The sequence below is a fragment of the Drosophila ficusphila genome, unplaced genomic scaffold, assembly GCF_018152265.1.
Source record: "Drosophila ficusphila isolate 14025-0441.05 unplaced genomic scaffold, ASM1815226v1 contig_791, whole genome shotgun sequence".
NCBI lineage: Eukaryota > Metazoa > Arthropoda > Insecta > Diptera > Drosophilidae > Drosophila > Drosophila ficusphila.
Genome location: NW_025064737.1, coordinates 28,357,225 through 28,384,893, shown reverse-complemented (window position 1 = coordinate 28,384,893; position 27,669 = coordinate 28,357,225). Strand labels below are relative to the sequence as shown.

At 46.3% G+C, this 27,669-nt stretch overlaps 3 protein-coding genes and 1 long non-coding RNA gene across 6 annotated transcripts in view; 2 read left to right on the top strand and 2 right to left on the bottom strand.

Annotated features, from left to right (window-relative positions):
• Nucleotides 1-200: 200 nt before the first annotated feature.
• Nucleotides 201-17,212, top strand: LOC108086812 (protein mesh). The gene is given in 18 exon segments (XM_017183853.2): nt 201-295; nt 469-710; nt 713-922; nt 4,240-4,475; nt 4,555-4,742; nt 9,991-10,168; nt 10,300-10,437; nt 11,034-11,202; nt 11,278-11,872; nt 13,680-13,802; nt 13,988-14,146; nt 14,281-15,025; nt 15,087-15,505; nt 15,585-15,772; nt 15,947-16,186; nt 16,256-16,306; nt 16,376-16,723; nt 16,726-17,212. Coding segments are annotated over 17 exon segments (4,296 nt in total). The 5' UTR covers nt 201-295; nt 469-523; the 3' UTR covers nt 16,848-17,212.
• LOC108086816 (protein bottleneck) lies at nt 944-3,714 on the bottom strand. The gene has a single exon (XM_017183860.2). It carries the CDS (start codon nt 2,606-2,608, stop codon nt 1,670-1,672), a length of 939 nt encoding a protein of 312 aa, XP_017039349.1. The 5' UTR covers nt 2,609-3,714; the 3' UTR covers nt 944-1,669.
• A 1,511-nt stretch (nt 17,213-18,723) lies between the features above and the next one.
• Nucleotides 18,724-27,669, bottom strand: part of LOC108086813 (guanylate cyclase soluble subunit beta-1) — a 42,655-nt gene continuing 33,709 nt past the window's right edge. For all 3 annotated transcript variants that reach the window (XM_017183855.1, XM_017183854.1, XM_017183856.1), the window contains 2 exons: nt 25,346-25,922; nt 18,724-19,803 (listed from right to left, as the gene is read on the bottom strand). In XM_017183855.1, coding sequence (XP_017039344.1) covers nt 25,622-25,922 — 301 coding nt within the window. In that variant the 3' untranslated portion in view covers nt 18,724-19,803; nt 25,346-25,621. The remainder of the gene's footprint in view (nt 19,804-25,345; nt 25,923-27,669) is intronic.
• On the top strand, nt 22,523-23,450 carry LOC108086817. Its single transcript, XR_001771145.1, has 2 exons — nt 22,523-22,660; nt 22,819-23,450. It is a non-coding gene; the product is annotated as an uncharacterized LOC108086817 (long non-coding RNA).

Here is a 27,669-nt window from a genome sequence, read left to right as displayed (position 1 = left end):
TACGTATGTGTGTGTATTCCAAATATGCGAGTAAACAAACAAGTTGGTAAAACTAGAGCACAGAAAAGAGCGAAGAGCCTCCCGAAGAGGCGACCTAACCGCGAAGGAACGCGCTATCAGTGCGTGGTGTTCCTGTGATAAGATATGGCCAGCTTTATCTGGCCGATAAAGCAATGTTTCACAATCGAGTCTACAGGTGAACAGAGTTTTGGCAACGCCCCGATCGGATCGTAGTGTTAACTTTTCTTCAGTCTTAGCCGAGCGGCTCGCTGCAACGAACGTGTTTTTCTGCCTGGTAATTGAAATTAACTTGAAAATTGGTGACAAGTGATAAGAAAACTGATAAGCTATTGCCCCAAGTGATGATGTCATCGAGTGAAAACTGTTAAAAAAGAGGAAAATTCCTAAATAAATCTTAGTGATACATAGAAAAACACGTTTAATTGATGCATTTGTGTTTTCTTTTAGCAGTGAACCGAAAAAACGAATTACGAATTAAGTGAAAAATCGAAATCAAGTGAAAATGCGCTTCAAACTGTTTGTGGTTTGTGCGCTGGCCTGCGGCTTTATGGCCTATGTCCTGGCCAACGAGAACATCTCCACGGAGGAGCTGGAGGACCAGATCATCAACTCAGTGCCCGAACCCGTGAAGGAGACCAAACTGAAGGCCCAGGCGGAGTTTGTGGAGGTGGTTCCGAAGGCCACGCCCGTTACAAAAAAGCGGAGGGGGAAAAACCGAAAACCAAGCCCCTGGCCCTTCAGAAACCCACTCTGATCCCGGTGGTCCATGTCACCAGCCGGGGAACAGACGATATATTGACCGTGGCCGGACTGAAGCCCCAGAAAGCCTTCGGAGCTCTCGTGATGGCCAACGAATATTTGGGCGAGCTGTCCGACATCGACAGCAGTGGCTACAACTGGGGTAAGTCGTTCCCGTTCTCAGTTCTCGTTGTCCCTGGGCTGATTCAGTTCCAGCCCATTACTCATACGCCGCGTTGGCTATCTTATCAGAACAGCTCAGTGGGTTTCTGTTCGGTTCGGTTTAGTTAGCAATATTTGCTCGATAACCTGTGCTCTGCCGTTCAGGTGTTGCAAGCTCTGCTCTCCTTCTGCTCTCTCTCTCTTTATCTCCCTCTCTGTTTTTTTCCCGATAAGATAATACCCGCTGGTTGAGGCATTAAAAAGCTAACGATTTTCTTGTTTTCCGCTTGGGCAAACAAAACAAGTGCGTGGTGGGCTGGGGTGGGGTGGAGTAACTATGTGCTCCGCGTGGACAGAGCGGGCGATACATGGACTACATGGTCTTGCGTGATTCAGCTTACAACCCCTGGAATTGTGTGGATTTTGCAATTGCCATTGCAGAGGCAGAGGCAACTCTGTTTTATCAGCCGCACTGGTCTGATATATTGGCCATTCGGAATTGGAATTTTTGCCGTGTTAGTCAGAGCTCTTTGTTCGACTGTGATTATGTGATAAAAGGGATTGGTTACGTGGTGATTCACTATTATTTTCAGGGATACTGTTCCATAAGAGTAATGAAAGTCCAGGTTTTTGCTTCATATATTGTATATTTGAATTGTCTTTAAAAGCTTAGGCTAACTTAGGAAAAAAGTAGAGGCTATCCTTGGGAACTTAACTACTGTGGAGGTTCAACTTCAGATCCCTGACCTCAGGCACTCATCGAGATCCGCTGCTCGTACTCCGCGATCCGCAATCGCACCGGAACCACCAGGCTGAGGTCCTCCATGATGGCGTGGTTCTGGGTCCTCACCGAGGCACTCGAGCTCTGCCGCGAAATGGTGGCCCGCGACTTGTCCATCGAGGGCTTGCGCCGCAGGGAGCTCTTCCGCGGGCAGCCGCCCTTCCCCACGCCCATTCCGGGCACCAGGGGCGTGGCGAACTGGGCGGCGGTCTGCGACAATCGCTTCGGCTTGGGCGGAGGCACCTGCCCCCCGACGGAGCCACTGAGGCTGTGGTTGCTGCCCAGGAAGCTGTTGCTGCTGCTGCTGCTCGCGGTGGTTGCAATGTTCTGCGGGCGGGCGTTGCGCAACATGGCGATGAAGCGGTTGCCGGCGGAGCTGCTCTGGGGCAGCAGTTTGTTGATGCCCGACTCAAAGGTGTTGGTCAGCTTGTTGAAGAAGTTGATTTTGTCGCTGACAGTGGGCTCCTGTTGCGGCTGTTGCTCCTGTGGCAGTGGCTCCTTTTGCAGGGGCTCCTGTTGCAAGTGCTGCATGGAGTGCTCTTGCTGCTGATGCTCCACCGCGGCCTGCGGTTTCTCGTCGCCGTTGTTGCGCCTGGACATCTCCAGCACCTTCTCCCTCAGCTCCATGGACCAGCGCTTTTGGGCCGTGTGCAATTTGGGTCGCAGCGGGGAGATGCCGTTGCCCGGCTCGGTTTTGGCCAACTCCACGGCCAGTTGGGTGGTGAAACGCGGCTTGGGCGTGGAGGTGACTGTGGGCCTGGTCGATGCGGACATGTCCTCGTCAATGTCCATTTCCAGCTCGCTGATGAACGAGGAGGAGGAGCGGGAGGCGGGACTGCCAAAGCCCGGCGACGAGGGACTCAGCTTGTAGTTGTAGAACTGGAAGTTGAACGTGCTGATGCTCATGTTGAAGGTTGAGAGACGAGTGTGATAATGTGGCCAGGATGGCTGGCCTTAAATAGCTGAAATGCGACTACCTGATCCCCGACAGCTGCTCCTGGCATTCAGGTAGCCAGGCTCAACCGAGTCCCAGCTCAACTGGGCTTGATTCCGGGAACTACCTGGCCAACCTGGCCAACTACCTACCAACTAGAAGTGGGCAGAAAATATACGAAAGCGGGAGATTTCCAGGGAATCGCAGCCCGAACACGCGAGTTTTGCGTGTTTTCCGCGCACCAATTTCACACAAATCTTTCGCAAGGGACAGCTAATCCGCGCGAAAAGGATTAGCGAGGGTACTTATTCATAAATAGCTTAAAAACTCGAGAGTGCGACAGATGTTCGGGTTCCAGAAATACTCGAATGCCCGAGTTTATGATCCCACTCCGCTGTGTTGACGTTTCATTAGCCGTCTCATTACAATCAATGCAAAATCAATGCAATTAATGGCCCATAATTCACTCGACGCGCGGCAATTGACAGCTGACAAAATATACGCAGAAATCGAGTGTGAGAAAATGAAAAACGAAATTATAAATTGAGCATGCAAATGCAATTGCCGTTTATTCAAAGCGAAGTTTGCAATTAAACGGCGAAAGAAGGGGCAAATTGCGATGCAAAAAGGTGAAAAGAGGTGTCAGAATCTTAATGGGGTTCATAATTAATTAATGGGATTATTAATGAGGCTTCAGGGGTAACTAAGGAAACAGCATGGCAGCAGTTTTATTGAAATTGCAACGTTTTTTAAAGCATAAAAACATTACATCAGCCAAAAGTCATTTGAGGAAGGCAAATGCGGTATGAAAACTCATTAAAATCGTATGTTCATAGAAGCCCATAGAAGTAATAGAGAGTTCTAATTGATTTATGGAAGTCCAACTTTGCAGGGAAACTTTATCAAATAAAGAAGAAAGTTTTACGAAAAATAACAACGAAATAATGCATCAGATAGTTAGCCACCTAATTGATTTATGGCAGTACCCGATTATAGTTGGACTCCGGCAGAACCATAGTTTCCATGTAAATTGCAATGAATGTCCTTCGTCGCATTTGTTGCAAGCCATCTCCCCGGGGATGCCAGAAATATTTCGAAATCCTTGTCAGAACCTTGCCACGAAAACTTCGGCAGCAATTTAAGTTTCTTGCCAGCGTGAGCAGCAATATCCTTAAGCGGATCCTGGCTCCTTCCTCGGCTCCTGTTCCAGTGTCCACTGGGAACGCCAGCTTTGCACTTAATCAGCTTAAATTGCTTTAAAAGGCCAGCGGTGAAAGGAAATTAGGAAGGAGGAGGGGGAGAGGGTGAGGGAAAAGGAGCGAGGCAGCCAAGTTCGCAGGACAGAAATGAATATTAACTGTGACCTTTGATGGCCAAGCACCCGGAACGGGAGCTGCACATCCTTGCAGGGAGGCAAGTTGCAGCCGGAAAATGCAAAAAAGCCGGCAAAAGTTTTCTTTTCACTTCGTGCCTTGCGAGGCAGCCAGTGCCAGGGATAATATTGTGGAATTGAAAAAGTAATCTCCCGGGATTAGGTGTGAAATTATAATGATAGGCCAGAGCTCTCCCCACTAAGCTATTTGTCTTCCTTCGCCCTTCGCAGATCCCGACAACAATGTGGCCCCGCCTTCCACGCCCTCCACTGCGTTGGGGGGATACACGATAACTGCGTCCAGGCTGGCCGAGCTCCGGAGCACCTTCATGTACTGGTACTTCGACAAGGACATGTACGGAGGCCGCGGCGACTACCAGTTCGACATCCACGCCTCCATGACGCAGCTGCACAAGAACCTCAACTTCCAGATGCCGTTCTACGGGTTCCGCTTCAACTACACCAGGGTGAGCACCAATACCATTACAATTATGAGGCATGAAACATAATTCAGCGATGCTTACGGAAAATCTCTCGTTATGACAGCTCTCCCTCAACGGTTACTTGGAGTTCTCCGACCCGCCGGAGTACCTCACCTATCCCCTGGTGTTTCCCATCAAGGACTGGCCGGCCAAGAGGGATCCCTCCTTCATGGGCATCTTCTTCAGCAAGTGCAGGGTGGGTAGGATCTACCCGTCGGATATTGACCAGCGAACGCCCGGCGTCTACTTCCGGTAAGTGAATGCATCTCGCGTCTCCCATCTCGCAACTCAATCTATTTCCGCATCCGCCGTTCCCCGCTCGCATTTCCGGCTCGTTTGTATTTATTTGCTAACCATATTTGTTCGCCTTTGTTTTCGAGGCATTCGCATTTGCATATTCAAAATCAGCACAGAGCACGCGCCAAACAGAAAGTATTTATACGTACACATTCGTTCTACGTGCGTCCGTCGCCATTTACAGAAAACTAACACAAAATGGCGGGAGTGTGTGTGCGTGTGTCTCGTTCTCCACTTCCGGTGGCCCCGTTTCGTGCCAGTATGTGTGAGTGTGTGGTTGTTGGCCTGCATTTATGCATGCGGCCTTCCAAAAGGTATGATTTATTTGACACAGAATTTGTTCGCTATTAATGCAGGGGATTAAAGCATGAGGTATCCTGGATTTATTGACTAGCTTTTAAAATTTTTTAGCATATATAATACGTGTCCTTTTACTTACTGATACGTTGCTTATTACTGGCATTTATTATCCCAGAATTGCTACTTTTTCATTTTGCCTGCCAGGTTCCATATCAATTATGAACCGCTGATTTCAAAATGCATTTGAGCGTAAATTCATTTCGCAGTGCACATAGTCCTGCAGCATTGTGCTGGATCTACGGAGAAGAGCATAACACCCGATTCAATCCGATTCCGACTAAATGAAACAATGCCGCTTCGAGTGATGAAATTGTGAGTCCTGGCTAAAGCCTCTCTGTGGCCAATTCGACTTTAATTATATGCAGTTGGCCTGCTCTTCTCCCATGAACTTTCCCGAACAATGTTTAAATTTGCACAAACATGAATTCCCATTTTTTGCCTTCCCCTGGCTAATTATGTAAATGAATGCCGGTGGGGGTTGAAAGTTATTTGTGGTGTATTTATATGGGTCCCCAGCAGCAGCAGCAGCGTAAAAAATAGAGCCCTAACAAATTCTGTGATCGCAGTCGCAAAAAAGCGGCACTCGAAAATGCATTAATTAGTTAAAGCTAGTTCCGTCTTGAATTGCTCTTGGTTAACCAGTAGTTTTGGGCTTTTTGGAGCATAAATTACGGCTGCTGGTCTGCATTGTTCAGTGTTCTTATTTCATTGCTTTTAGGAGCAAGAAAACCCGGAAGAGAAGAGCATAAATTACTTCAAAGTGACACAGAACGAGAAGCCAGTTGAGGGATGTTTGCATGCTGGAAAATGCATGGGGACTCAACCGAAAAAATAGGCAACAACCACAGAAGTGGTTTAATAAAGCGACAGCATTGCGAGTGCTTTAAAGCACTGCAAGACAAATGCTTCTCCATTGAATTGTTAGCTGGCATTTTCCGCTTTTCCGCTCTCTGGATTGCTGTCAACACTTTCGTCGCCGGCTGACAAATTGCCACACCAAAGCAATTAACATCCTGCGAGGAGGAACACGATGCACCGACCAATGCATTTAATAGTTTTTACACAGTCCGACAATATGTCAAACTTGCTCCGCATAACTCGTCCAATGGCAGAGTCCCTGACATTTAATTGTCTTCGCCTCGTGTACAGCACCATCAAGGGGAACCCTCGGCCGAACTTTGATGGCTGCACTGGGCGAAAAGACCTGCCATTCGAGTGCCTTATGCACACTCTGAGATCCGGAATATTTGATTCCCCCCTCACTTATTCATTGCTTGGGCGGTGCTTTTTGGCTGAGTGCAGCCGTGCGTGGGAGCGCAGGGCTATTAAAGAATGGGGAATGACTGAAGCCGTGACTGGAATTTAATTTAAATAACTTTGCATGGCGCTGGAGATAAGAAAGCCGAGCAGAGCGAAATGTGATGTAAAATTACTGGCCACCCACCCAAGGGCAGCTTACAACACCCCACTAAGCCACCCCTCCCCCTCGTCGGCAACCATTCCACATGTCACTCCACTCCACTCCACTCGTCCCGCATCAATTTAATTACACACCCGCACTTAGCGCTCAGCATTGGATTAGCTGAAAGTGCAGGGCATCGCGCATTCGCCCCGTTGGCCGCAGTCCACTTCGAGCATTAAATTCATTATGAGCGCACGTTTAATTACACACACAAACGCTTAGCCGCGTCGGATGGCGAAAAAAAACTTAATGTCGTTTGTCCAGGATTTTTTCCCATTGTTAAACGCTCGAAACTTTGTCAGCGTGTGAGTTCCGGTGTGTGTATGTCTGTGTGTGTGTATGTGTGTGTTTCTGCTTAAGTGCGGCAAAGTCAGCAGGACCTGTTAATTGTTGTAGGGCAAGGGCAGCATCAAACGGAATCCTAATTGCTGGCCCGCGTTGTCGCAATTAAAACATTTTCGGCTGCTTTGCGGCAAAGAAGTCAAAGGTATTTTTGCAGAAGGGGAAAATAATTTCATTAGAACGCGAAGAAGCATAAGAACCAAATGGGTTATCCGTTAGTAGAAAGAAGTTACCTGCTTTTAAATTTCAAGCATAACATGCTAAGCACTCCAAGTCCTTTCTGCAAGTTCCTTGAAAGTGTTTTGGCCAAAAGTTGTTCTTCATAACCGGGGCGCCATTATAATGCCGCTTCATTATTCCCTTTTGCCAATCATAACAAGAACTTCCCAATCCTTTGGCTCCACAAAGCCCCATCCTTCGTCCTTGGCTGGGCCATTTGCAAGTCTCTGTTTGCATTCACTGGCGCGAGCGCTTTCTGCGCGCTGTTTTCTGCAGCTTACATGCAATTTTCGCCATTTTCTTTAAGTACGGCCATTGTTTCACTTTCATTTACACCCCGAGATGGAATTGGGCCACACGGCAGAAGGCGAGGACTGAGACATGGCTGAAACGGCGGATAAGCGGGGCTAAAAGGCTGCGGGAGCGGGCTCGAATATTTCTGGGAAGGCGGCAAAAAGGCATTTTAACCTACAAATGCAGACAAAACTGTGGCAGCGCCCGAATGTATGCAATAAAGTACATAATGGCGCAGTTCAAGAACTGGCCTGCGATACGAAAATGGCGGGGAAATGGGGGGTGGAAAATGGATGGAAAGGCGGCACGGAGCCCGACTTATGCACGAGTTTCTGAGTTTCTATTACTTTTTTGCTACTCTCTATGTATGCACAGAGAAAAAAGCTTTTGATTGAAATACTTACCATTATGTAGAATATTTAATATGCTTATTGCTTAAATATACAATCTAAACTTTGTTTAATACGCACTGCTTTGTTAATAATCGCTCGCGTATTTGGGTTTTCGATTTAAAGACCTAATTTCTCTGAGTGTCTGTGTAAATGTGTAAATGTGTGTGGCTTTTTGGCTTACTTACACGTAAAAGTCGCCGAGTCTGCGGCTGTTTTTGGCTGCTGCGCGCGCATTTCTAGGCTGAGTGACAATTCGCTTTTTTTTGGCCCGAATGTCAATTGCAGACTTTTAAAGTTTTTGCTCAGGGCAAACACAAATGATAAACTATGCTAGTCTGTGTGCGCGGTTATCTCCGAGCGCCGTCTTCTTCTTCTTTTGGCCATGGCATGCGGTTTTTTGCACACTGCCAACAAACGTTTTCTATTTTTTATGCCTGTCGAGGAAGGAAAGTGTAATTTTGTAATTTATTTCCATTGCCATCTGCTGCCAGCTGTAATTTATGTGCCCTCCGAAATTGAAAAGCACATAAGCACAGGCGGCCGTTTAATGCATGTTGTATGATAATGGTTGCATTATGGGTTTTTATTACGGATATTTGAAGTGTTAATAAATAAACTGAGCACAGAGGGAAATACCATTCCGCCACTCATGTTTGTTTGCCATTGCTGCGTTGTGTGTTTCATTTATCACTAACAAATGCCGGGGCAAAATCAATAAAATGTTACCGGCGAAATGCAAATAGAAAATGGCCCACATTCATCTTTGTTTGCCGCACAGAGAAATGCTGGAGCATAACGAGTTTTTCGATTTCAATTGTTGTATGTGTATCCTGGCTCTGCCGTAAATAAATGTCCTTGTCAAAGAGACTGAGAATTAGTTTACATTTGTGCATACTCTGTAGCCAAAGCCTTTATTAGATTTTATTAAATGTCTGAAAGTCTTGCAGAGAGCTGCATTTGTTTGTACTTAATTACGGAGTTTTTTGGGAGATTGGTAGATAACACGCATAAAGCTTTTTGAGTGCTTGAAATTCATATATTGTTTTTGAATAATTAAAAAGGATGTGCACCAGAAGCACTCATTTAAAGCCACTTAGGTTGTATTTTTGAGTAATATTTGGCAACATTTGGGCTAAAATCAGTTATTATGATACGACCCCACAAATAAGTGTTCCAGTTGTGTTATTTTCACCAATCACTAACATCAAAGAAGCACACAATAAAATCATAAATCTATTTTAGTTTCAATGGCAACAAACGGGAACAATTTATTTCCCATTTTAATTTAAAGAGCAATTTGCATACTTTCAATTATTTATTTCCGTTTTGAATTTAGTCGAATGCCTCTATTAGCAAAATTGAGCCTTTACTATTTTTAGGCGGTGCATTTTTAGTTATATATGCTGCCAGCATCTGGACATGTTTGTATTGGGCCGATCGGTTCATTTGATAAGCCTCTTATTCCAACCTAGAGCTCCGACAGTCCTCAATTGTTCACCTCAATTCTAATGCAATTGTCCGGCAGTGAAGCTCGCTTAAGTTGTGCGAGTGGACCGAATCAAAGGCTGCAGTGTAATAAAAATCCCCGATAAATCGGCTTAGGATTTATTTTTCTGGTACTCGCGATGGAATGGAATGGCTTTTATCTAAGCATTTTGCATGGATTCCCAGCTGTAATTTAGCCAAACAGGCTTAAAGCAATTTATGACGCAGCAGACACCGGGAACGCACAGTTTGAAGTCGCGACTGAGTTTGGAGCTCGCGGCGTATACGTAATGAATAATTAAGGCATATAAATCATACGCCACGTAGCCGTGCTGGCGTCGCCAATGTGTCGGCCGTCGATATGCCTTCGCCCCCCGAAAAAAGAAACACTTGAAAGTGCTCACGAGAGCGTAAAATAAATAAAATGTTTATGAAAATATGCGCAGCAGGGAATGTAATGAGGAAGGCCGGAAATCAGAAATCAGAAATCTCTCCGCCTGCTCCCTGATTTATATGCCGAACATCAAATCCATTTATCATCGGGCAGACGCCAAACCGAAACCCGCTTTGCATCCGATTTGTTTTCTCATATTCTCATCAGCCACATGAGCCTCGGTCCCTGACTGATGGAAAACCTTTCTGTTTGCAGGGTGGAACGTGATCTGATGGGCCGCACGGACCGCTTCGGAGTGGAGGTGCGGGAGCGGACCATGTGGGACATCCGCCAGGGAGTCGTGGGCGCCGACACCTTCGTTCCCAAGCACGTGGTGATCGCCACCTGGAAGAACGTGTCCTTCTCCGGCGGCATCGACAACTCCCTCTACACGGTAAGTAGTTACTTCTGATTTGTTACTATATATGTATATAAAAATTTTAATATTTATTTATTTTAAAACTAAGAAGTGATTTTCCATATACAAGAGTCCACAGTAATGTATTGCTTTTCTGTACTCCCCAGACAAACACGTTCCAAATGGTCATCGCCACCGACGAAGTCTACACCTACCTCATCTTCAACTATGCAGTTCTCAACTGGCTTTCGCACACTGAGGCCGGAGGAGATACTACCAAAGGAGAAGGCGGTGTTCCTGCATATGTATGTGGTCGAAATCCCTCTTTTTAGTCATTTTTTGTCGGTGCACACTCAATTAAACAGTTGACTCTGAGGGAAACTTGCCAACTGATTGGAAGAGAAGCAGTTGGTTGTATCTAGCATTCCCACTTGCCGTGTTTGCATTGGCGATTTGTTGGGCAGCCAGGAGGAAAAAGAAAAGTGAAGGAGAAGCCGAGAATTCAGAGAAAAAGATTGCCTAATATGCATAAAGGGACCCTTTTTTAAGTCTGAGTAAATTCAAGAGCTCGTAGAGTCCCCAAAAATCAATGAAAAACACTAAGCTTTCAGTAAAAGATACACATAAAGGTTTCTGCCTTTCGGTATCTTCAGCAAACACTCATCATAATTGCAATTATCATAGCTTAAATCGTTTGGCGTTTGAAACTCGAGTTCTCTTCAGACTGCAGCCACTTGCAGTAATTAAACGCACAATTTAAACTTTGCCTAAGCCCGAAACATAATTGCGAACTTTGCGAGCAGTTAATTAATTGTGAGAGCAGATCCGAGTGTTTAATTGCTGTGTTGCCCCCCCGAATACCCCTTTCCTGCTCATATGTGAACTTTGCACCCCCTTTCAGGTCGGTTTCAATGCCGGCAACGGCACTCAGGCCTACGAGTACAAGCCCTACAGCCAGAACATGGTGATTCGTGACTTGGTCAACCGCGGATGGGCCAATGGGTTCCCCGGCCGTCACATCTTCCGCGTGGACGAGCAGATTCTAATTGGCTCCTGCAACAAGGATATCGGTGCGTTTGATTGCAGGCTCTCTTGAACAGGTTTTAAATTCCTTAATTATACCTATATTTTTGTAACTTTCTCAGATGCCGCCCTGCTGCCTTTGACCTTCGCCCCCGAATCGGGCAACATGCTGGGTGGCCAGGTGGTCAACATCACGGGACCCTGCTTCGATCCCAATATCCGGGTGACCTGCCACTTCGACACGGAGTCCGTTCTGGGCACCTACGTGGACCGGAACCGCGTGATCTGCGTGCAGCCCTACCTGAAGGCGGAGGGCTACATCCGCTTCCAGATCTCCGTGGGAACGCAGAGGTTCAAGTGGCGCGGAAAGTACTTCGTGGAGACCCCGGCCGCCGCCACCGAGAAGATCTTCTTCGCCACCGACGACGTGCACAAGAAGAACCCCAGCGAGATCCGCATCACCTGGAACCAGTACAACTTGACCTCGAACACCGCCGCCAACGTGATGATCTCGCTCTGGGGCTACAGGGAGACCAAGATCGAGCCCCAGCTGGAGTACATTGACGTGATCGAAGCCTCCTACTCGAATACCGGCAGCTACGTGATCACGCCCTCGAATTACATAAACCGCAACAACGTGAACCGCGACATGCAGTTCGGATTCCTGCAGATCAACCTCACCCAGCCGGATCAGTACTCCGGCTTGGCCATCAGTCCGTGAGTACAGATAATAATTATTTAGAGGTTTAACTAGGGAAGTTTGGTGCTTAGAATTAACTTATGATGTACTGAGGGTTAAGGCAGGCAAACAAGATTACCGAATTGTCAATAAGCTACTTGAGAGTGCTTTTAAAATGATGGCTCTTTTACAGATGCCTTTATTCCCGCTAATTTATTCCAGCCAACTGACTGGCTGGATTGGCAGTAACCTTGGATTCCCCCTCCCTTCCTCCCGACTCCAGTGTTATTGTGCTTTAATTGATTCTCGGTTGTCTCAATGTGTCATCTCAGCGCAGAGTGCCTGACGCTCTGATGGTCTATCCATGTTTTTATTCAATTTGCCGGGGCAATTTCAATGACAATGAGAACGGGCTAACTGCACTTCGGCCCTCCACAGCCACTGGATGAAACCGAGTCCCGGGATCTGCCCAGCCCTCCTCCCCCTTCGGTCTCAATCAATTTGCTCTGGCTTGGCCAAAGATTGCTTATTATGACAGCCTGTAATTGCGAGACATTCTCGGAGCTAATCAATAATGGAAATGTGTTTTTAATGGCCTCGGCCAATGGTAATCGCCGTCATGTTTGTTCGCCAGTTTTCCGCATTTAAGCCTTTTCTCCGTCCTGAAATTATTTTGTACTTAGGCCTGAATCATCTTCCCACCATAAAAAGATACATGGTGTATTTTGTAAGATGCCTAGTTTGACGACTAGGAATTTTATTTGGGTCTGCACAGGCAAAAATTAAAGAAGTACATTAAAGTTTCTATGACATTAAATAACTCTTAACTTTAAACATAAAGCTTATTAAAGCCATTATTTTTTTTCCTCATTAGATTAGCTTCTTCTTCATAATTTCAGTAGTGCAATAAATTATATAAGTACTACCCAGTTTTTTCCATTGTGTTCCTTTTCCCCAAAGACGCAATATAAAACCATTTCTTCCTTTTTTGGTTTACGGCACCTTTGGGTGTCGTTAGCCGGGTCCAAAGTGGCGGGCGGGCCAGATAAATTGTAAGCATTGTTTCAACATTTAATTTCCATTTGATGGCTGAGTAATTGTGAGAACTTAATGAAAAATATTTCCATGGCAGCGGGAGGCGCCAATTGCCTTCCGAGGCCAACTAGGCAGCGGCTAATGGCCATATCGTCTTGCTCGTCACGAGAAGCGGGTAAAAATAGCGAGGGTTGTTTATTAGCTGGCACTATGCAACTGGATCTCACGAAAAGTTGACCAAAATATAAGTTTTTAGGGAAGAGCACCAATCGATTGGAAATTTTAATAATAAATTTTTTAATAAATTTTGTAACCAGGTTTAGCATTCCACACTCTGATCCTTTTTCGTGTCTGTAGGGAAAAACACTGTTTCCAATAGAGCAAAACTTGATAAATAGTTTTTGTTCATAACCCGAACTAGGCTAGTTGCATTTTTGAGTATAATCTTCTGAAAATATGAAATTTAGACGAATGGTGCAATGTTTTAGAAAACTGATAATCATATGTGATTTTCCGGATAAAAAATGAAAATATAATTTTTAAAATTTTACCATTTTTTGTAAGGGGTACCATCCTATTTTATTGCGTAAATTTGGGAAAAAAAATTTTTTTAGAGAAGTTTATCAATCAATTCAAAATTTGAACACGAGTTCAGCGAGACATTACTTTCCACATTGTGACTATTATTTCGCCTGTTATTAAACAAATAGGTTAAAAACATAGGTTTTTAATTGATGACCAAAATATGTTGAACGTCATCTCTGGCTGCTTTTCTGTGTCCTGCAATCTCACAATGCGTTTTCTTTCCAGGGTCCTGTGGTCCCGCCCGATCCCGCTGGCCTGGTACATGGCTCCCCAGTGGGAGAGGCAGCACGGAAAGCGGTGGGCGAGAGCGCTCTGCGATAATTGGATCCGCGCCGACCGATTCCTCAGGTAAGGCCCAACAAACATGCGTTTGCATTCGCATCCGCATTTGCCGCGCTAATTAAAAGCGGCCAAAACGCCAGAGGGGATTGGCGAAGGGCGCCCATTCGGCAGCCTTCCCCGCTAATTAGCTTTGGATTGCGATAAAGGGACTTCCCACGCTAACGCTCACTGTTTCCACTCGCATTTCGCAGGAACTTTGCTGCTGACCTGCCCCTGTGCCCCTGCACCTTGGACCAGGCCGTCCTGGACAAAGGACGCTTCCGGCCGGATCGGGAGTGCGACAAGGACTCGAATCCCAGCTGCCTGAGGCATCGCGGAGCCATCCATTGTGTGGTCAGCGGAACGCCAGTGTGAGTAGCTTCTCGAAATCCTCAATTGAACTCAAATGCTTGCTATACAAATTGGGTATTTGAACTAGAGGAAAAAGGGAGAGGAGGATTTAATCGAAGATATTATAGTAGCAACTCATGTTCTGTATCTCTAGTGCGCAGGGAGCTGAGCAGCAGTGCTGCTACGATCGTTACGGGTACCTGATGCTGACCTACGACCAGATGTGGGGCTCCCGCCCCCGCCGCGTGCACAACCTGGGCAAGATGCCCTGGAACGAGGCCAGCAAGGTGCCCTCGCTGTCCATGTGGTTCCACGACATGCGGCCCTTCTACTCCTGCTGCTTCTGGCAGGAGGAGCAGGCGGTGGGCTGCGAGACCTACCGCTTCGAGCGGCGTCCCTCCCAGGACTGCGTGGCCTACCAGGCGCCGGGCATCGCGGGCGTCTTCGGCGACCCGCACTTCGTGACCTTCGACGGGCAGGCCTACACCTTCAACGGACTGGGCGAGTTCGTCCTGGCGCGCAGCGTGGAGGAGAGCAACCGCTTCGAGGTGCAGGGTCGGTTCGAGCAGCTGCCCACCAACTACTACGGCGAGGTGAAGGCCACCCAGCTGACGGCGGTGGCCATGCGGGGCAACACCACCACCACCATCGAGGTGCGCCTGCGCCCGCTCCACGCCCGCTGGCGCTACCGCCTGGACGTCCTCGCCGACGGACGCAGAGTGTACTTCGACCGAGAGAGCCTCAAGTTCCAGCACTTCGACGGCGTGTCCGTCTACACCCCGACCTACCTGCTCAACCAGTCGCAGGTGGTGGTCCAGTTCGACGCCGGAATCGGAGTGGAGGTGGTCGAGAACGAGGGCTTCATGACGGGCCGCGTCTTCCTGCCCTGGAAGTTTATAGTGAGTGGATTTGTTGCCACCTACTTCTTCGATTATATACAACTTTCGACTCCCACTTCAGAACAAAACAGCCGGACTCTTTGGCAACTGGAGCTTCAACAAGCTGGACGACTTTACGCTGCCCAACGGCCAAGTGGCCCAGCTGAACCTGAACGACCTGCGCAGCATCCACACCAACTTCGGAATCAAGTGGATGCTCACGGACCGCGAGGTTCCCGGAGTGGGAGCCGCGCTCTTCACCCGCGAGTTCGGCCGGATGTCCAGCTACTATGCGAACGCCACCTTCCAGCCGAACTACGTGCTCGATCCCGCGGACTTCCTGCCCGCCAACCGCACCTACGATCTGGAGAGGGCCGAGGAGCTGTGTGGAGAGTGCATGCAGTGCCAGTACGATTACGCCATGACCCTCAATCGCGATTTGGCTCACTTCACCAAGAACTACTACGACACGATAGTCAACATGCAAGCTGAAAACGCAGTGTAAGTTTCACATTTAATTAAATTAATTTTGAGGAATCATCGGATTGAATAGAAACTAATCGTATCGTTATCCCTGCAGGCGAGTTGTGTCCTGTGGTGTGTTGCAGACCCCTCGATTCGGTCGAAAGTTGAGCTTCGACTTTATGCCAGGCGCAAAGGTGTCCTTCGAGTGTAACGAGGGCTTCATCCTGGTGGGAGATCAGCGTCGAGAGTGCTTGGCCAACGGTCTGTGGAACATTCCCGAGTATGGATACACAGAGTGCCTACGTAAGTACCTAAAACTTGCTACGATCCTCTTAGATTAGAGTCCTTTTCTCAACTACTTCAACTGTCTGCCTGAATTAGATTCCTATTAGAACTTAATTAAATAAGAAACCATTTCATTGTTAAGTTTAAAACATAAGTAACCGATACCAATCCTTTGACCTCTGACCCGCGCAGGTGAGGTGTACTACACGCGTCGGGTCGCTTTCATTGCAATTGGCATTATCTTCCTGGTGATCTGCCCACTGATGCTGTGCATCGTGTGCGGCGTGTACCGCTACCGCCAGAAGCAGCTCAAGGAGGACCCGCAGTGGCAGATGCCCATGCTGCCCCGCTCGCGGGCCAGTTCGGCGCGAAACCTGCGCACTCTGAACTACGACGACGACAGCGACACGGACGCCAGCACGCTGAAGAAAAGTAGGTCCTACGACAAAGTATATCGCACGAACGAACCATTACCGGGCAAACCGCAAATTGATTTTCCAGCTAAGAAATGGGATCTGGATGAGAACGACGAGGACGTGACCTCGTCGGAAGGTAGTCAAAATAGAAACAGCTCAAAGCTGGCCAGGGACATTTCCTACATTAATCCCAACGTCGCCGCAGGTGAGAAGCCGAAGCAGCTGGGTCGCCGATCCCTGCACTCCGCCTCGGGCACCGACCTGGACCAGCACGGCTCCCCGGTGGACCCTGACCAGCACCCCGACGAGGACGACGACTTCGACGAGGCGGACGTCCACACGGGCACCACCCACCCCGCCGGCTACCACCAGCCCCTCTCGCCGGAGGAGGCCGACCAGCTGCACCGCCAGCAGTACAGCCCCACCTTCAGCGGGCTCGACAGCCGCACGAGCGGCGCCAGCTCCATCAACTACACTCCCCAGGCGGCGGCCCAGAACCGCTTCGGCGGAGTGCCCGTGCTGCCCAGCAACACGCAGTACTACAGCAGACCCCCTCCAGCGTGAACGCCGTGCCCCTGCGCACCGCCCCCGCGCCCCTCACGCAGGACAGCGGCCTGCCCTCGCCGCCCGTGGCCACCTCGCCCACCCCCTCGGTGCAGAAGTCCACGGAGGTCTAGGATCGCCGCTTCTGCCATCCGCGATCCCCAGCTGCAAAGTTCAAATAGGAGCCGCCCCGAGTAGTTACTAATTTTAAGCACCCTTCATTGCCGGAACTCTGACCCCGCCCCTTCCACCTTTCCATGGTGTTTTATGTACCACCCCACACTCTATTGCTGTACTGCTGTCTACCCGCGGCCATGACCCACAAATAACATGTAGAATAACCTTATACTTACCTAATAGTCCAACTCCGTGAAGCGAATCCTGTACGTTAAGCATAGTTCGAACGGCAACTTCATTTGTATTGCTTCGGCCCAGGTAAACAATCATCATTTTATACTGAATAAAGCCAAACACCTGTTTATAGTTGTTAACTTGTAAATAATGCTTGTATCTATTGTTCTCTCTTCCCCTGCAGCCGAATTCGATAATGCCAATTGTCACATGAAAGTTGACACTTCGCAGGGTTTGTTTTGTTTGCCATTTAGCCGCCTGTCAAATTTCTGTAATTATTTGCAAGAGCAGCGAGTCAATTGCTCTGAAAAAAGGGAGAATCGATCTCATAATACTTAGGAAGGATTTTTGTTTATACCCACTGAATATTGTCAGGACTGCAAGTTTCAAGGAACACAATCTTTTGCCTCCGTTGCTCTTTTTCCAATTGCATCGACAGTGCAAACCAAAATTACACGAAACTTACAAGAAGGCAATGGGACCAAAGCCAAGACATTAATCTTCAACTGTCACTGTGTTTTTTATTGTTGTTGCTGCCACTGCCACCACTGCCACGCCCCAGTGTTCCACCTACGCCCCCTCCATCGGAGCAGAATGTATTGTGTGCATTACGCCAGTGTCAATCAATCTTGAGCAAATTGATGGACAAGTTGCCGTTACTTATGTCTGTTTGTCCGCCGGCGAAACCATCCTCCTTCGTCCTTCGTCCTCCGTCCTCCGAGCTCTTCATCAATGCGAGAGTGTATCCTGGCGAATCCTAGTATCCTAGAAAATAGACACAACACAATGGCAGGGCGGAGCGGGCTGAAAACTAGGCGACTAGTTTCAGCCTTGAGTGGCTGGATGGATGGCGGGGAAAAGCCAGATGGATAGCCTAGATTGTTGTTTAATTTATGAGCAGTGATGGAAAGGTAACATTTTTGCAAAAAAAAGGGTATAGAGTTACGGGATGGAAAGAGTTAAAGCATGTGTGCTTTGTTTGCTAAAAAATGGGAAGGAAGTTATAAAATTTTTGGTAAATTTGTGTGAATAACCAGATAGCTCTCCAAAACAAAGTTAGTTAAGGTGTTAAAGAGTATCCAATATTTGAGCACCGAAGTATCGCCAACTGAACAGTTCCTTTCACAGAGAATCCTTTGTCTATTTTCCATTGCATACTTTTCAGGGCACGAGGAGCATTCGGCGCGGGTAGCAAGCATCTCGCTCGGAATGGTCCTGCTCATGCTGATTCCCTGCCTTTTGCTCCTGGTGTGCGGAGCGAATTATTGGATTCGCGAACGAACCGCCAGGGAGGAGGAAGAGGCGGCCCAGGCACTCCTGCCCAAATCGAAGTGGCAAAAACAACATGTAATTTGATAAGGACATTGATGAGATGCCGACGTCCTGCGATCGTGCGCTGAATAAGGATTCAGGCAATGTGGGGCTGCGAGGCTCAGATTAAATTACAGAACTTCATTTTCTAAGACAGACCTGCATCAAAGCTTTATTTATTAACCGCCTTATAACATTAAAAGAAACAGTAACAAATCAAAATGGATTTTATTTCAGCCAAAGGCAACGATGTTATTGAAAACTCTTAATTATTTATTTAAAAAGGAAAGTGAAACTCCTCCATTTGCCGCACTCATTGCAAGCCCAAGTGAATTGAAACTCACTCTCCACGATTCAGGGTTCAATGAAATATTTTTATTTGTGTCTGCGTATGTTTATCTGCGATTTACTCTTGGTTACAGTTACATATTCATTTTAGTTTAACGCTTTTAACATTTACTCATTTGTGAACAGATGAAACAGGTAATGGTCGAGAGGGGAGTGGGCTTAGTTTGATAAGCACTTTACACATCTTAGCCTTTTTACAGTACGAGTAAGTAACTTAGATTTAGCACTCAACACCTCTGCGGATCAACAAAAACAGACCAGATCTTAAGCTACGCATTTCCTTAGAAGAACATTCAGCTGAACAGTTGGATATAAGTTAGAGTATCTGCATCCGTGCACTTGATATTGCTATGAACGTATCTCCGAAGTAGGTATGTAATAACTATAGTCCATGATTTCAGAGAGAGAGACTTCCGGCGTGATGGCTTAAGAACTATAAAGCTATTTTTCAGTTATAGTAAAGTAGAGATTTGTCCTTCGTAACAACGCCTATAGATCAATGGAAACTTAAACGAACTTTGGGTCGCTCGAGTCGTCGGAGAGTCTTAGCCTATATTCTATTTCTTGTCGCTGTGCTACTGGACTTTATAACATTTATCCATGTAAATATTTGGTTGTGTTTCGGTTGTACATTTGTATAGAGTTACTTCTTGGTGCAGTTGAGTTCGCTAACAATTTTGCTTGTTTACTGGTCGGTAGCCCTGTATAGAAGTTGACGAACCAAATTATAGTACATCTATGTAGTATGTATATTCATATATCCTTTTGTTTTACTTTGGTGCCTTGTGGTTACGCTAATTTACGTTTACGGCTTACTTAAGTTGTCCCAAAAGTTGAGTGGTTTAGTTAGAATATTTGCCTTACATTGTTTCGCTCGTCGATTTATACAGTTCGAGTAATTTTGCTTTAGATTAATATAGTTACACGAAAAAGTTCAGCCTAAGAAACCATCACAAAGTAGAATCATAATAAATACATATTAACAAATTACACATTCTTTACACAATGATACACATCTACAAGGACTCACGCAACACACACTTAGATGATTTTAAACATTTTTACAGGATAATCCACAGGCTGAAACGAGAAAACAATTTAGAGCGATTTAGTGGGGGTGTTTAAAGAAGCATTTACACAATATGGAAAACAAAGATACTTTTATGTCGGTCACGAACTGCTGTCGAATACATTTCGGATATTTTATACACAGAAATTTCAAAGTCGCTGTTTACTTAAGACAGGCTCATGGAATTTTCAAGCTACTCGCTGCAGAGTTCAGAGACCTTATAATACAAAGCTTCATTTTGGTTTCTCGGGATTGCCCCTTTAAATATTACATGTTTTCTTCCTAGCCGAAGGTGATATTGCAGTGTTTTTATTTCTCTGTAGGAAGGGGCTTCGGAAATCAGAGCTCTGTTTGTTTGCTCAACCGTTTGGCCCCCGTGAGCACGCAATTCAATTTAACCCTTCACGCCCAATTACGCCGTAAAGCCGGCGCCAGGATCACAGAACTCGCAGGGCTAGCAGGAGTCGCAGGACACAAAAGGTGGAAACAGTGTCAATGTCAAAAGTTGGACTTTGGCCATGTGGAAACGCCACGGAACAAGAAACTTGGCTTGTTTTTTCGCCGGATTCTTGTTTGTTATGCCAACTGCGTGCGGGCAGAGGAGGTGTTTCGGCCACAAAACAGCCCAACTACAAAGGCGCAAACAACTTTTGATTGCCAAAAACTGGCCAACCTTTGTCGGCTGCTTTTGTTGGAGAATTTTCAAAATTTCAATCACGTAAGCAATTCCCTTTCCTTTGGCCCCAGAAAATAAAAGTTTAAAGGTCTGCCAGGAACGATTATTTATAGCACCGGTGGAGTCGGGTTTATGGCCACCTCCACTTTGCTTGCAGGCAGGGTCATCCATTTGCGGTTTGGCAAGTTTGGTATTTCAATTTGGGCGGAGTGCAAAAAATAGATGTGTCTAGGTAAACTGTTTACTTTATTGCCCGTATAAAGATAATGTTGTTTAGACACTTTTAAAGCCTTGCTTTTATATTTTTTAACGTTGATAAGGGACCCTTTAAACACACCATTTGTTCGTTGTGACCGGGAAATGAATAAATGAATCGACGGTGTCGAAAGAATGGAAGGGCAGTTGATGGTAATTGCACATGCATGTTAACCACGAGCCGCTGACAGCATCCTCTTTCCTCTTCCCCTCCCCCCTCTCCACTCCACTCTTCCCACTTGCAGATCCTGCTGACACGCTAAGCAATTTAACAATTTTACAGACAATTAAACAACAACATCCTCGAGTCCTCGGCTGTCCTTCGGCCGAGCTGTCATTGAATCGACTACGACGACAAAATGGCTAAAATGTACTTGCATCTAATGCTCGACCCCCGTTCCCCCGTTCCCCGCCCCCTTTCCCCTGCCCACATGAAATATCGATTAGTTTAATGTGCAAAAATAGCAGCAAGTGTTTCTTTGGGGGTCATCCTGCCACGCCCCTGCCCCAGGACGACCGCAAATACATAGAGCATACACATGGGAATTTTCAACAAATTGAATTAAAATTGTAAATATCGCATCCGAGTGTTGCCTCGAACTTTATGGCCCCACAAATCAAATGCACGAAGGTGGTTCGAACGTTGTCCATACGCCCCGTGGACACTCTGTGCCCAAAGAGAATGTTTGAGTGCCGTGGAGAGTGGCGGGGGAAATGCCAACCTTGCGCCCCTCTGCTGTCTGAAAAGTTTACGCCTTTTGTCGGTCAGAGCGAAAAAAGGAGCAGAGCGGCTGGAGGAAATGCGTTGGGCGAAAAAATAGCGGCGGGAAAAGTGAATCGAAAAATGGTCCACGGAAATCCATGGAAAGTTACCGATTCTGATGTTGCGGCAGGATCGAAGATTGCTTTGTTTCCCTTTTTTCAAGCTTACTGTTTTCGCGGCAAATTGCACTCTATTGGATTCAGAAAGCAAAAAACTCGAGTTCGCACACTCGATTTCCTGCGTTGATAAGAAATATTTATTTGCAGAGAAATAAATGTTTTCCCAGGTGAACATTCCTTTTAGAAAATACTACAGACCACAGACTCCAATTAAATGTTAAATCTTGCCAAAACATTATTGGCTTCGATTGGATTCTCCCCGCCAGAGTTAGCATAGGAAAACCCTCCTGCAGGTGAAACATAATACGAATGCATTTAGTCCTGAGTATCCTGAGTACCCCACTGTCATAACAGCCAGGACTTCCGAAGGAACCTTACGCACTGCGATGCGAACTGTGCAAACAACCAACCGGTTAAATTGGTATGGTAAACCCGCCTCAAATTGATTTGTTGTTGCACTTGATTTGCCGGTCGAGTGGGGGCGTGGCCAGGTTGCAGCGGTATGCAAATGAACGGCATCGAAGTCGTCCTGTTTGCCCAGGAACTATTTGCGGTGGAGGAGGTAAGGCAAGTCAGTTAATGTTGCTATCTGTCTGCAGCTGAACGCTTGCCTGTTTGCAATCGTTCCAACTTTAATTGAAATTAGTGCCGAGTTTTCGATTAAGCCACGCCTCGCCCGTTTGCCTCTTTCAATGTTGTCTGCCTGTGACAATGGACAGGGTCCTGAATTTTCCATGTCCTCGGTGCAGTTAAATTACCCGGGAGCCCATACATGCCGAATGAATACCTGCCGGAATGCCCTGCATCCCTGTTTCATTTATTAATAAAGCAGCCGAGCCAGGCAATAAAACTTTGTGCGCCCTCTCCTTTGCGAAGCTGACAGTCGACAGTAATCTAAATAGGAAAACTTTCACGTCGGCTCCCGAAAACTAAGCAAGCTGGAAAAACTTTTGCACAACACAATTTTCCAGCCTTCGGATTCCGTTAGCTGGGCAAAGAGATGGGATAATTCAATGAGGAGCGGGATCCTTTGACTGCCGAAAGTGGGCCAACATGTGAGTAATATAGTCGGAACTCGCAGGTCAACCCTTTTGGGGCACGTGGCGTATGCGTAACTCATCTGCCGGGCTCTCATTATCGCCTCATCAGCCTTATTGCCGTATAAGCGTTATTGTGTCGCACAATTTGGCTTTCTTTTCTTGTCCTCCCCCAGTTCATCGTCGCAGAAGAGTCGCCTTGGGACCCCGAGTAGAAGAGAAGCCTTTGCCTCTGACATTTTGTCGTCGGCTCATCGCAATCATAATTTCCATCTTTATGAATTTTAAATGAGACAGGGACCGGTCTTCTCGGTCTGCTCCGTTTGCTCCGTCTTCTGCCTTGCAGCTGACAAACTTTGCACGCCTGTCACTGGGAATTCAACTAAATTTTTAATAAGGTGCCCGGCCTTGGGTGCCACGCCCAATTGTCGCATAAGAGCTTATGCCGTATTTAGTCGGGTAAATATTTATTTGATTGGTATTTTCTGCGATATCCGGATTTGTGTGTTAGCGAGCCAGGAAACGGAAATTGTGCGAGGTCGATGGCAGCAGCATTTATTTTCATATTCCCAGCGATGCGGAAATGTAAAGAAAAATCGTTCTTTTGTTGCGGCCCGAATAAATTTGCTCCCGCTTATGTACATACTCTATACAGTATCTGTCTGGCGGATGATAAATGGTTCTCAAGAGGAGCTGATGAGGCGCGATGGAGGCTCATTAAAGCTGATGGATAATTCAGTGAGCACACAGCTGCATTAAACTTGTAATGATCATTGAAAATCAAACTAAACTTTTGGCACTGTTTTAATTTTCTGTTAATCTACATCTTTTGAAAGCTTAGCTGCAGGGCAAGAAGCACTGCAATCGAAGGCGCCGCTCATTAAAAATAATTACTCAGAAGTGGTTTGTATGGCCAATGCATCTCTCCACAGAAGGTCTTTAAAGGGGCCAACTTAGATGTGGGACACGGAGAAACCAACCACCGCATCCCCCAAACGACTTCCCTTACAAACGGGCCGGATGTAAAGAATAAATAAGACTAAATAGGAAAAATTATGAGCGGGCGAAGAGGGAGGGAGCGGAAACAAGCTGGCAGGATTACTTGGGGCCACCAAATCAGGCAACTTTTTTATGGGTATTTTCCACTTTTTATTTCTGGCTCCAATGAATTTCAATGAGCAACGAGCAACAAGGGCGCCCCAGAAACGTTCTGATTTATTAAAAATGCTGGACCATATTTCGGAGCATTTAATTAGGGAAATTTCGTATCTGTTTTTGCTGGGTGCAGGCGTAAGAACTAATCAATGTTAATCCATTTCTAACGAGGCATCGTTAGGGACCCAAAAATACATACGCCCACAATGCCTCCAGTTGAATGGCATCATCAAAATGCCTGCCAACTTCCCAGTCATCAAATTGCATGCCAACTTGTTGTTGCCGCTGGCATTTAACGATAATGTGAGCCATATCGAGGCCATAAGCAGATATATATAACTGGAGGATAGACAGATATGTGTGCACTTAAAATGCCAGCCGGAAAATTGGGGCAGCCGAATTTCCTGCAAGTCTTCAGCTTTTCTGCTGCGGCATGCTACTTAGCTTATATTCGAATGGGTTTCTGAGGGGGCGTTTAATGCGATTTCATTACGCTTTGTGACATTGTATATTAAGCAAAGTTTTTGGTAAAAATAGAATCGAGGGGTGCTAGCAACATTTTGGGAACAGAATATTGGACTTCCCTGTTCTGCGGTTAAAGTTTTCCCCTCACACAATTAAACAAAATAACAATGCAGTGCTCGAGCTACAAAATTAACTTAATATGATACAAAATGCTGCCAATGCAAGTTGGAATAATATTTAAACATCTTATTTTGACCGCCCTCGCAGTGGTATTTCCTTCGGATTTCCAGTGCCTTGAGCTGGCTCGCCGTTTGCTCATGTCAAATATTTGTTTTCAAAATATGTGCTAAATTCTATGCACAACGCAGTCCCCCGATTAACCCGAATATGCTCCTTTCTGCGGTATTTCTGGCTGAAATAGAACTGTGCGCTTGCAGCTCGGCTGGCCAAAACTTTGTAAACAAAAACACACACAGGATAAATGCCAGCGAGTGAGCTGGAGGATAAAATGTGGGCGGGGGCGTGGCAGGACGAAGGGCTTTGCGCTTTCGCTGGCTGTGTTGACAAAATCCCTCCGAGTTCGAGAGAGAGATATATTTAACTGTTTGGCATATTATGGCTTTTATATTGAGTTGTTTTGGACTTATCTAGTTTACTGCCGAACGGATTGGCCCGAACGGGTTGACACTTGTCCCGGCACAAAATATTCTTTATGGCTGGCATTAGAATTTGTCGAGATAAGGCCACTGAAAGTCTCAAGCTAATTTTCTGCGACCCAAGTGCTTCACATGATAATGGGAAATAAATTACGTGCACAGAAAGTTTTAAATGGCTTGGAATTAGATCCTATGAAGAACAGGCTGTTTATATATCAGAACCAGTAATTATAAAATGTATAAGTTTGCATATAAATTTGGCTTTCAAAGTGGTTATCTGTTCCATTTAACTGCTCCGAGTGTCGAGTGATTGGTTCGCAGTGTAGACACAAGAAATGCAAATCATTTGTAAAGTGACTCGGCTAAGTGGTTGGCCTGGTCGGTTGGCTTGAACGGTTGCAGATAGGAGGGCATTAACATAAATTACCTTGCACAACGATCTGAGGTTCCTTGGGCTCCGGCCGCATCGTGCCAGCAGCAACAATCACACACTGCCGGGCTCATACGCACACACATTCGACGGGGTTGCAGGACGCAGGATGCAGGATGCGGGATGACAAACACAAAGGCATAGAAATGAAGTGGTTAAGTGGTCCAAGGACCTGCAGATTTGGCCGCAAACACTCGGACAGATGGAGTCACGCACTCAGTGGCAACTTTGCAGGATGCTTCAGCAGCAGCAGGACGAGTCCTTGCCCTTCTCCTATGTGCCCCCTGCCCCGGCGGACGAGGTACGTGACACGCTAGCGTGTCCTGCCGCCCTCTGCGCGGTCGCCCCGATGGGCGTGGCCCCGCCCGCCGTCGGCGTTGTGGGTGGCAGCAGCGGCGAGTCCAGACTCCCGTTTCCCCCGCCTCCGGTCGTCGAGGAGGCGCCACCCAAAACGCTGCTGGTGGCACGCGTCAGGAACCAACAGTCCATGGGCGTCGGCTTGCCCTTCATGACGACGGGTCCTCGGTACTCCAAGTGGAACGAGTCGTCCTGGTTGATCGCCAGACAAAGGAGTCTGAAAAGGCAGAAAAAAATTAAGATACTTTGTTACAGCTTTTAGTTTTTTCGAACATTTGGGTCCTTGGAAAAGTTTGCTTGATGTCTTTTAAAGACGGTAGGGCATTCCTTTTATTACAAGTTGGAAAATTTATTTCCTAGTTTTTGTAAGTGTTAGATTTGAGAAATGGGACTGCTACATTGTGCACATAAATTTGAGTTACGCAGTTAAGCGACTGAGCTTCCTCAGTTGCAATAATGCACTCTGAATGATGTGTATCTCAGGAGCCATATTTTTTTCAATCTCCACAGCAATAAATTTCGGCCGCCCTGTAGCTCAGCTTTTAGATTGCATCGCCAGAAATTATGTAAATTCGCTTACGCGCTTTATTTGCCCGCACTGAACGGAAACGGAATGAAAATTTCGCCTGGCTTTTGTGCGTTTCCGCTTCCGGTTGGCCAGACCGCAGTCGCACATTATTGCGTTTATTCGGGCTCATATATTTACGGCCATCCACCGCTGATTGCATACGCATTTAATTCAATTTATTCGCAGCCTTTGTGGCATCGGACGGCCAGCATATGGCCGCAATTGCATTGCCCTTTTAATTATCGCTCAGGTAGCTCTGATCAGGTGAAAACATGGCAGTGTTTCCCAGGGCAACCAGCACAAACATCGCTCAGTTTTAATGGACTTGAGTTAATTACACAGATCCGCATGCCCTCCAATATTTATTTGCATATGCGATTAAGGCGAAGGACCTGAAAAGTCCTGCCAGACTCGATTATCCCAGCCATCATCCCTCCGGATCCTGTGTGCGTTCTTAATTAATGTTTATGGCAGCGCTTAAACATTTACCCAACGCTTAATTGTCAGACCAAATATTAAACGTGTAAATATTGCGAATAATGGAACGAGTGCCTGAATAATTTATGTACGTGGAAATTGATATGTGCCGCATAAGCAAAAAGTAATTGGGAAAAGGGCTAGAAAAACATGTAAACAATGCTCGATTATTATTTAAAATTGCGTGTAAATTCGTGACAGCGGGAAATTTACATTTTAATTGAAGCGGTATTTTAAATGTAATTTGTTTTGTTTATCGCGTAAGCTGCAAGAATAGTTTTTTAATAATTTAAGAGAAACAAGCAAAAACCTTTCCCAAATAAATTGCTTTAAAATCACTTTTTCCATTTATGGCCAACAAAATGTGAGTGAAATGTGTGCATTGTTTTAAATAGATAAAAAGTCACAGCTGTTGGCCTTATGTTTATGAAACGCGTATTAAATACTTTAATGCTCTCTGTACAAAAAGAGAGGAGAGAAGCCCAAAGAGAAAGAGAGAGTAGGTGAACAGCTGAGCGGTCTTAGAATTTCGACCTTATTTGTTTAGTTTTTCTGCGGCAGATGAGCGGGGTGGAAAATTGTGTGTGAGCTGCGTGCGGTGAATAAATGGTTTGGAAAATACGATGAAAATTCGCAATGAAATCAACGTTTTAGCCAAGCCCAATCGAATCGATTTCGATTGAGCACTTGAGTGTGATTCGGTTTTTGAAGTGCCCATAGAAACACACTTGTCGGCTGGTTTTCAAACACCTGTTTGCCGATTGCTTAGCATGTGAAGGGAGGGAGTCTTTCATTAATTAATTGATACCTCTTTGAAGTGATATGAAGTGTATTCAAAAAGCATAGGTACGCAGCATAAAGTGTAGATTTGTGTTTTGTTTTTTCAGGAAATGTAATTTCTAATTACTTCTGCCGTATG

Excerpts from the sequence above, each read along its gene's own strand:
- LOC108086816 (XM_017183860.2), bottom strand. The coding sequence starts at position 2,608 with ATGAGCATCAGCACGTTCAACTTCCAGTTCTACAACTACAAGCTGAGT.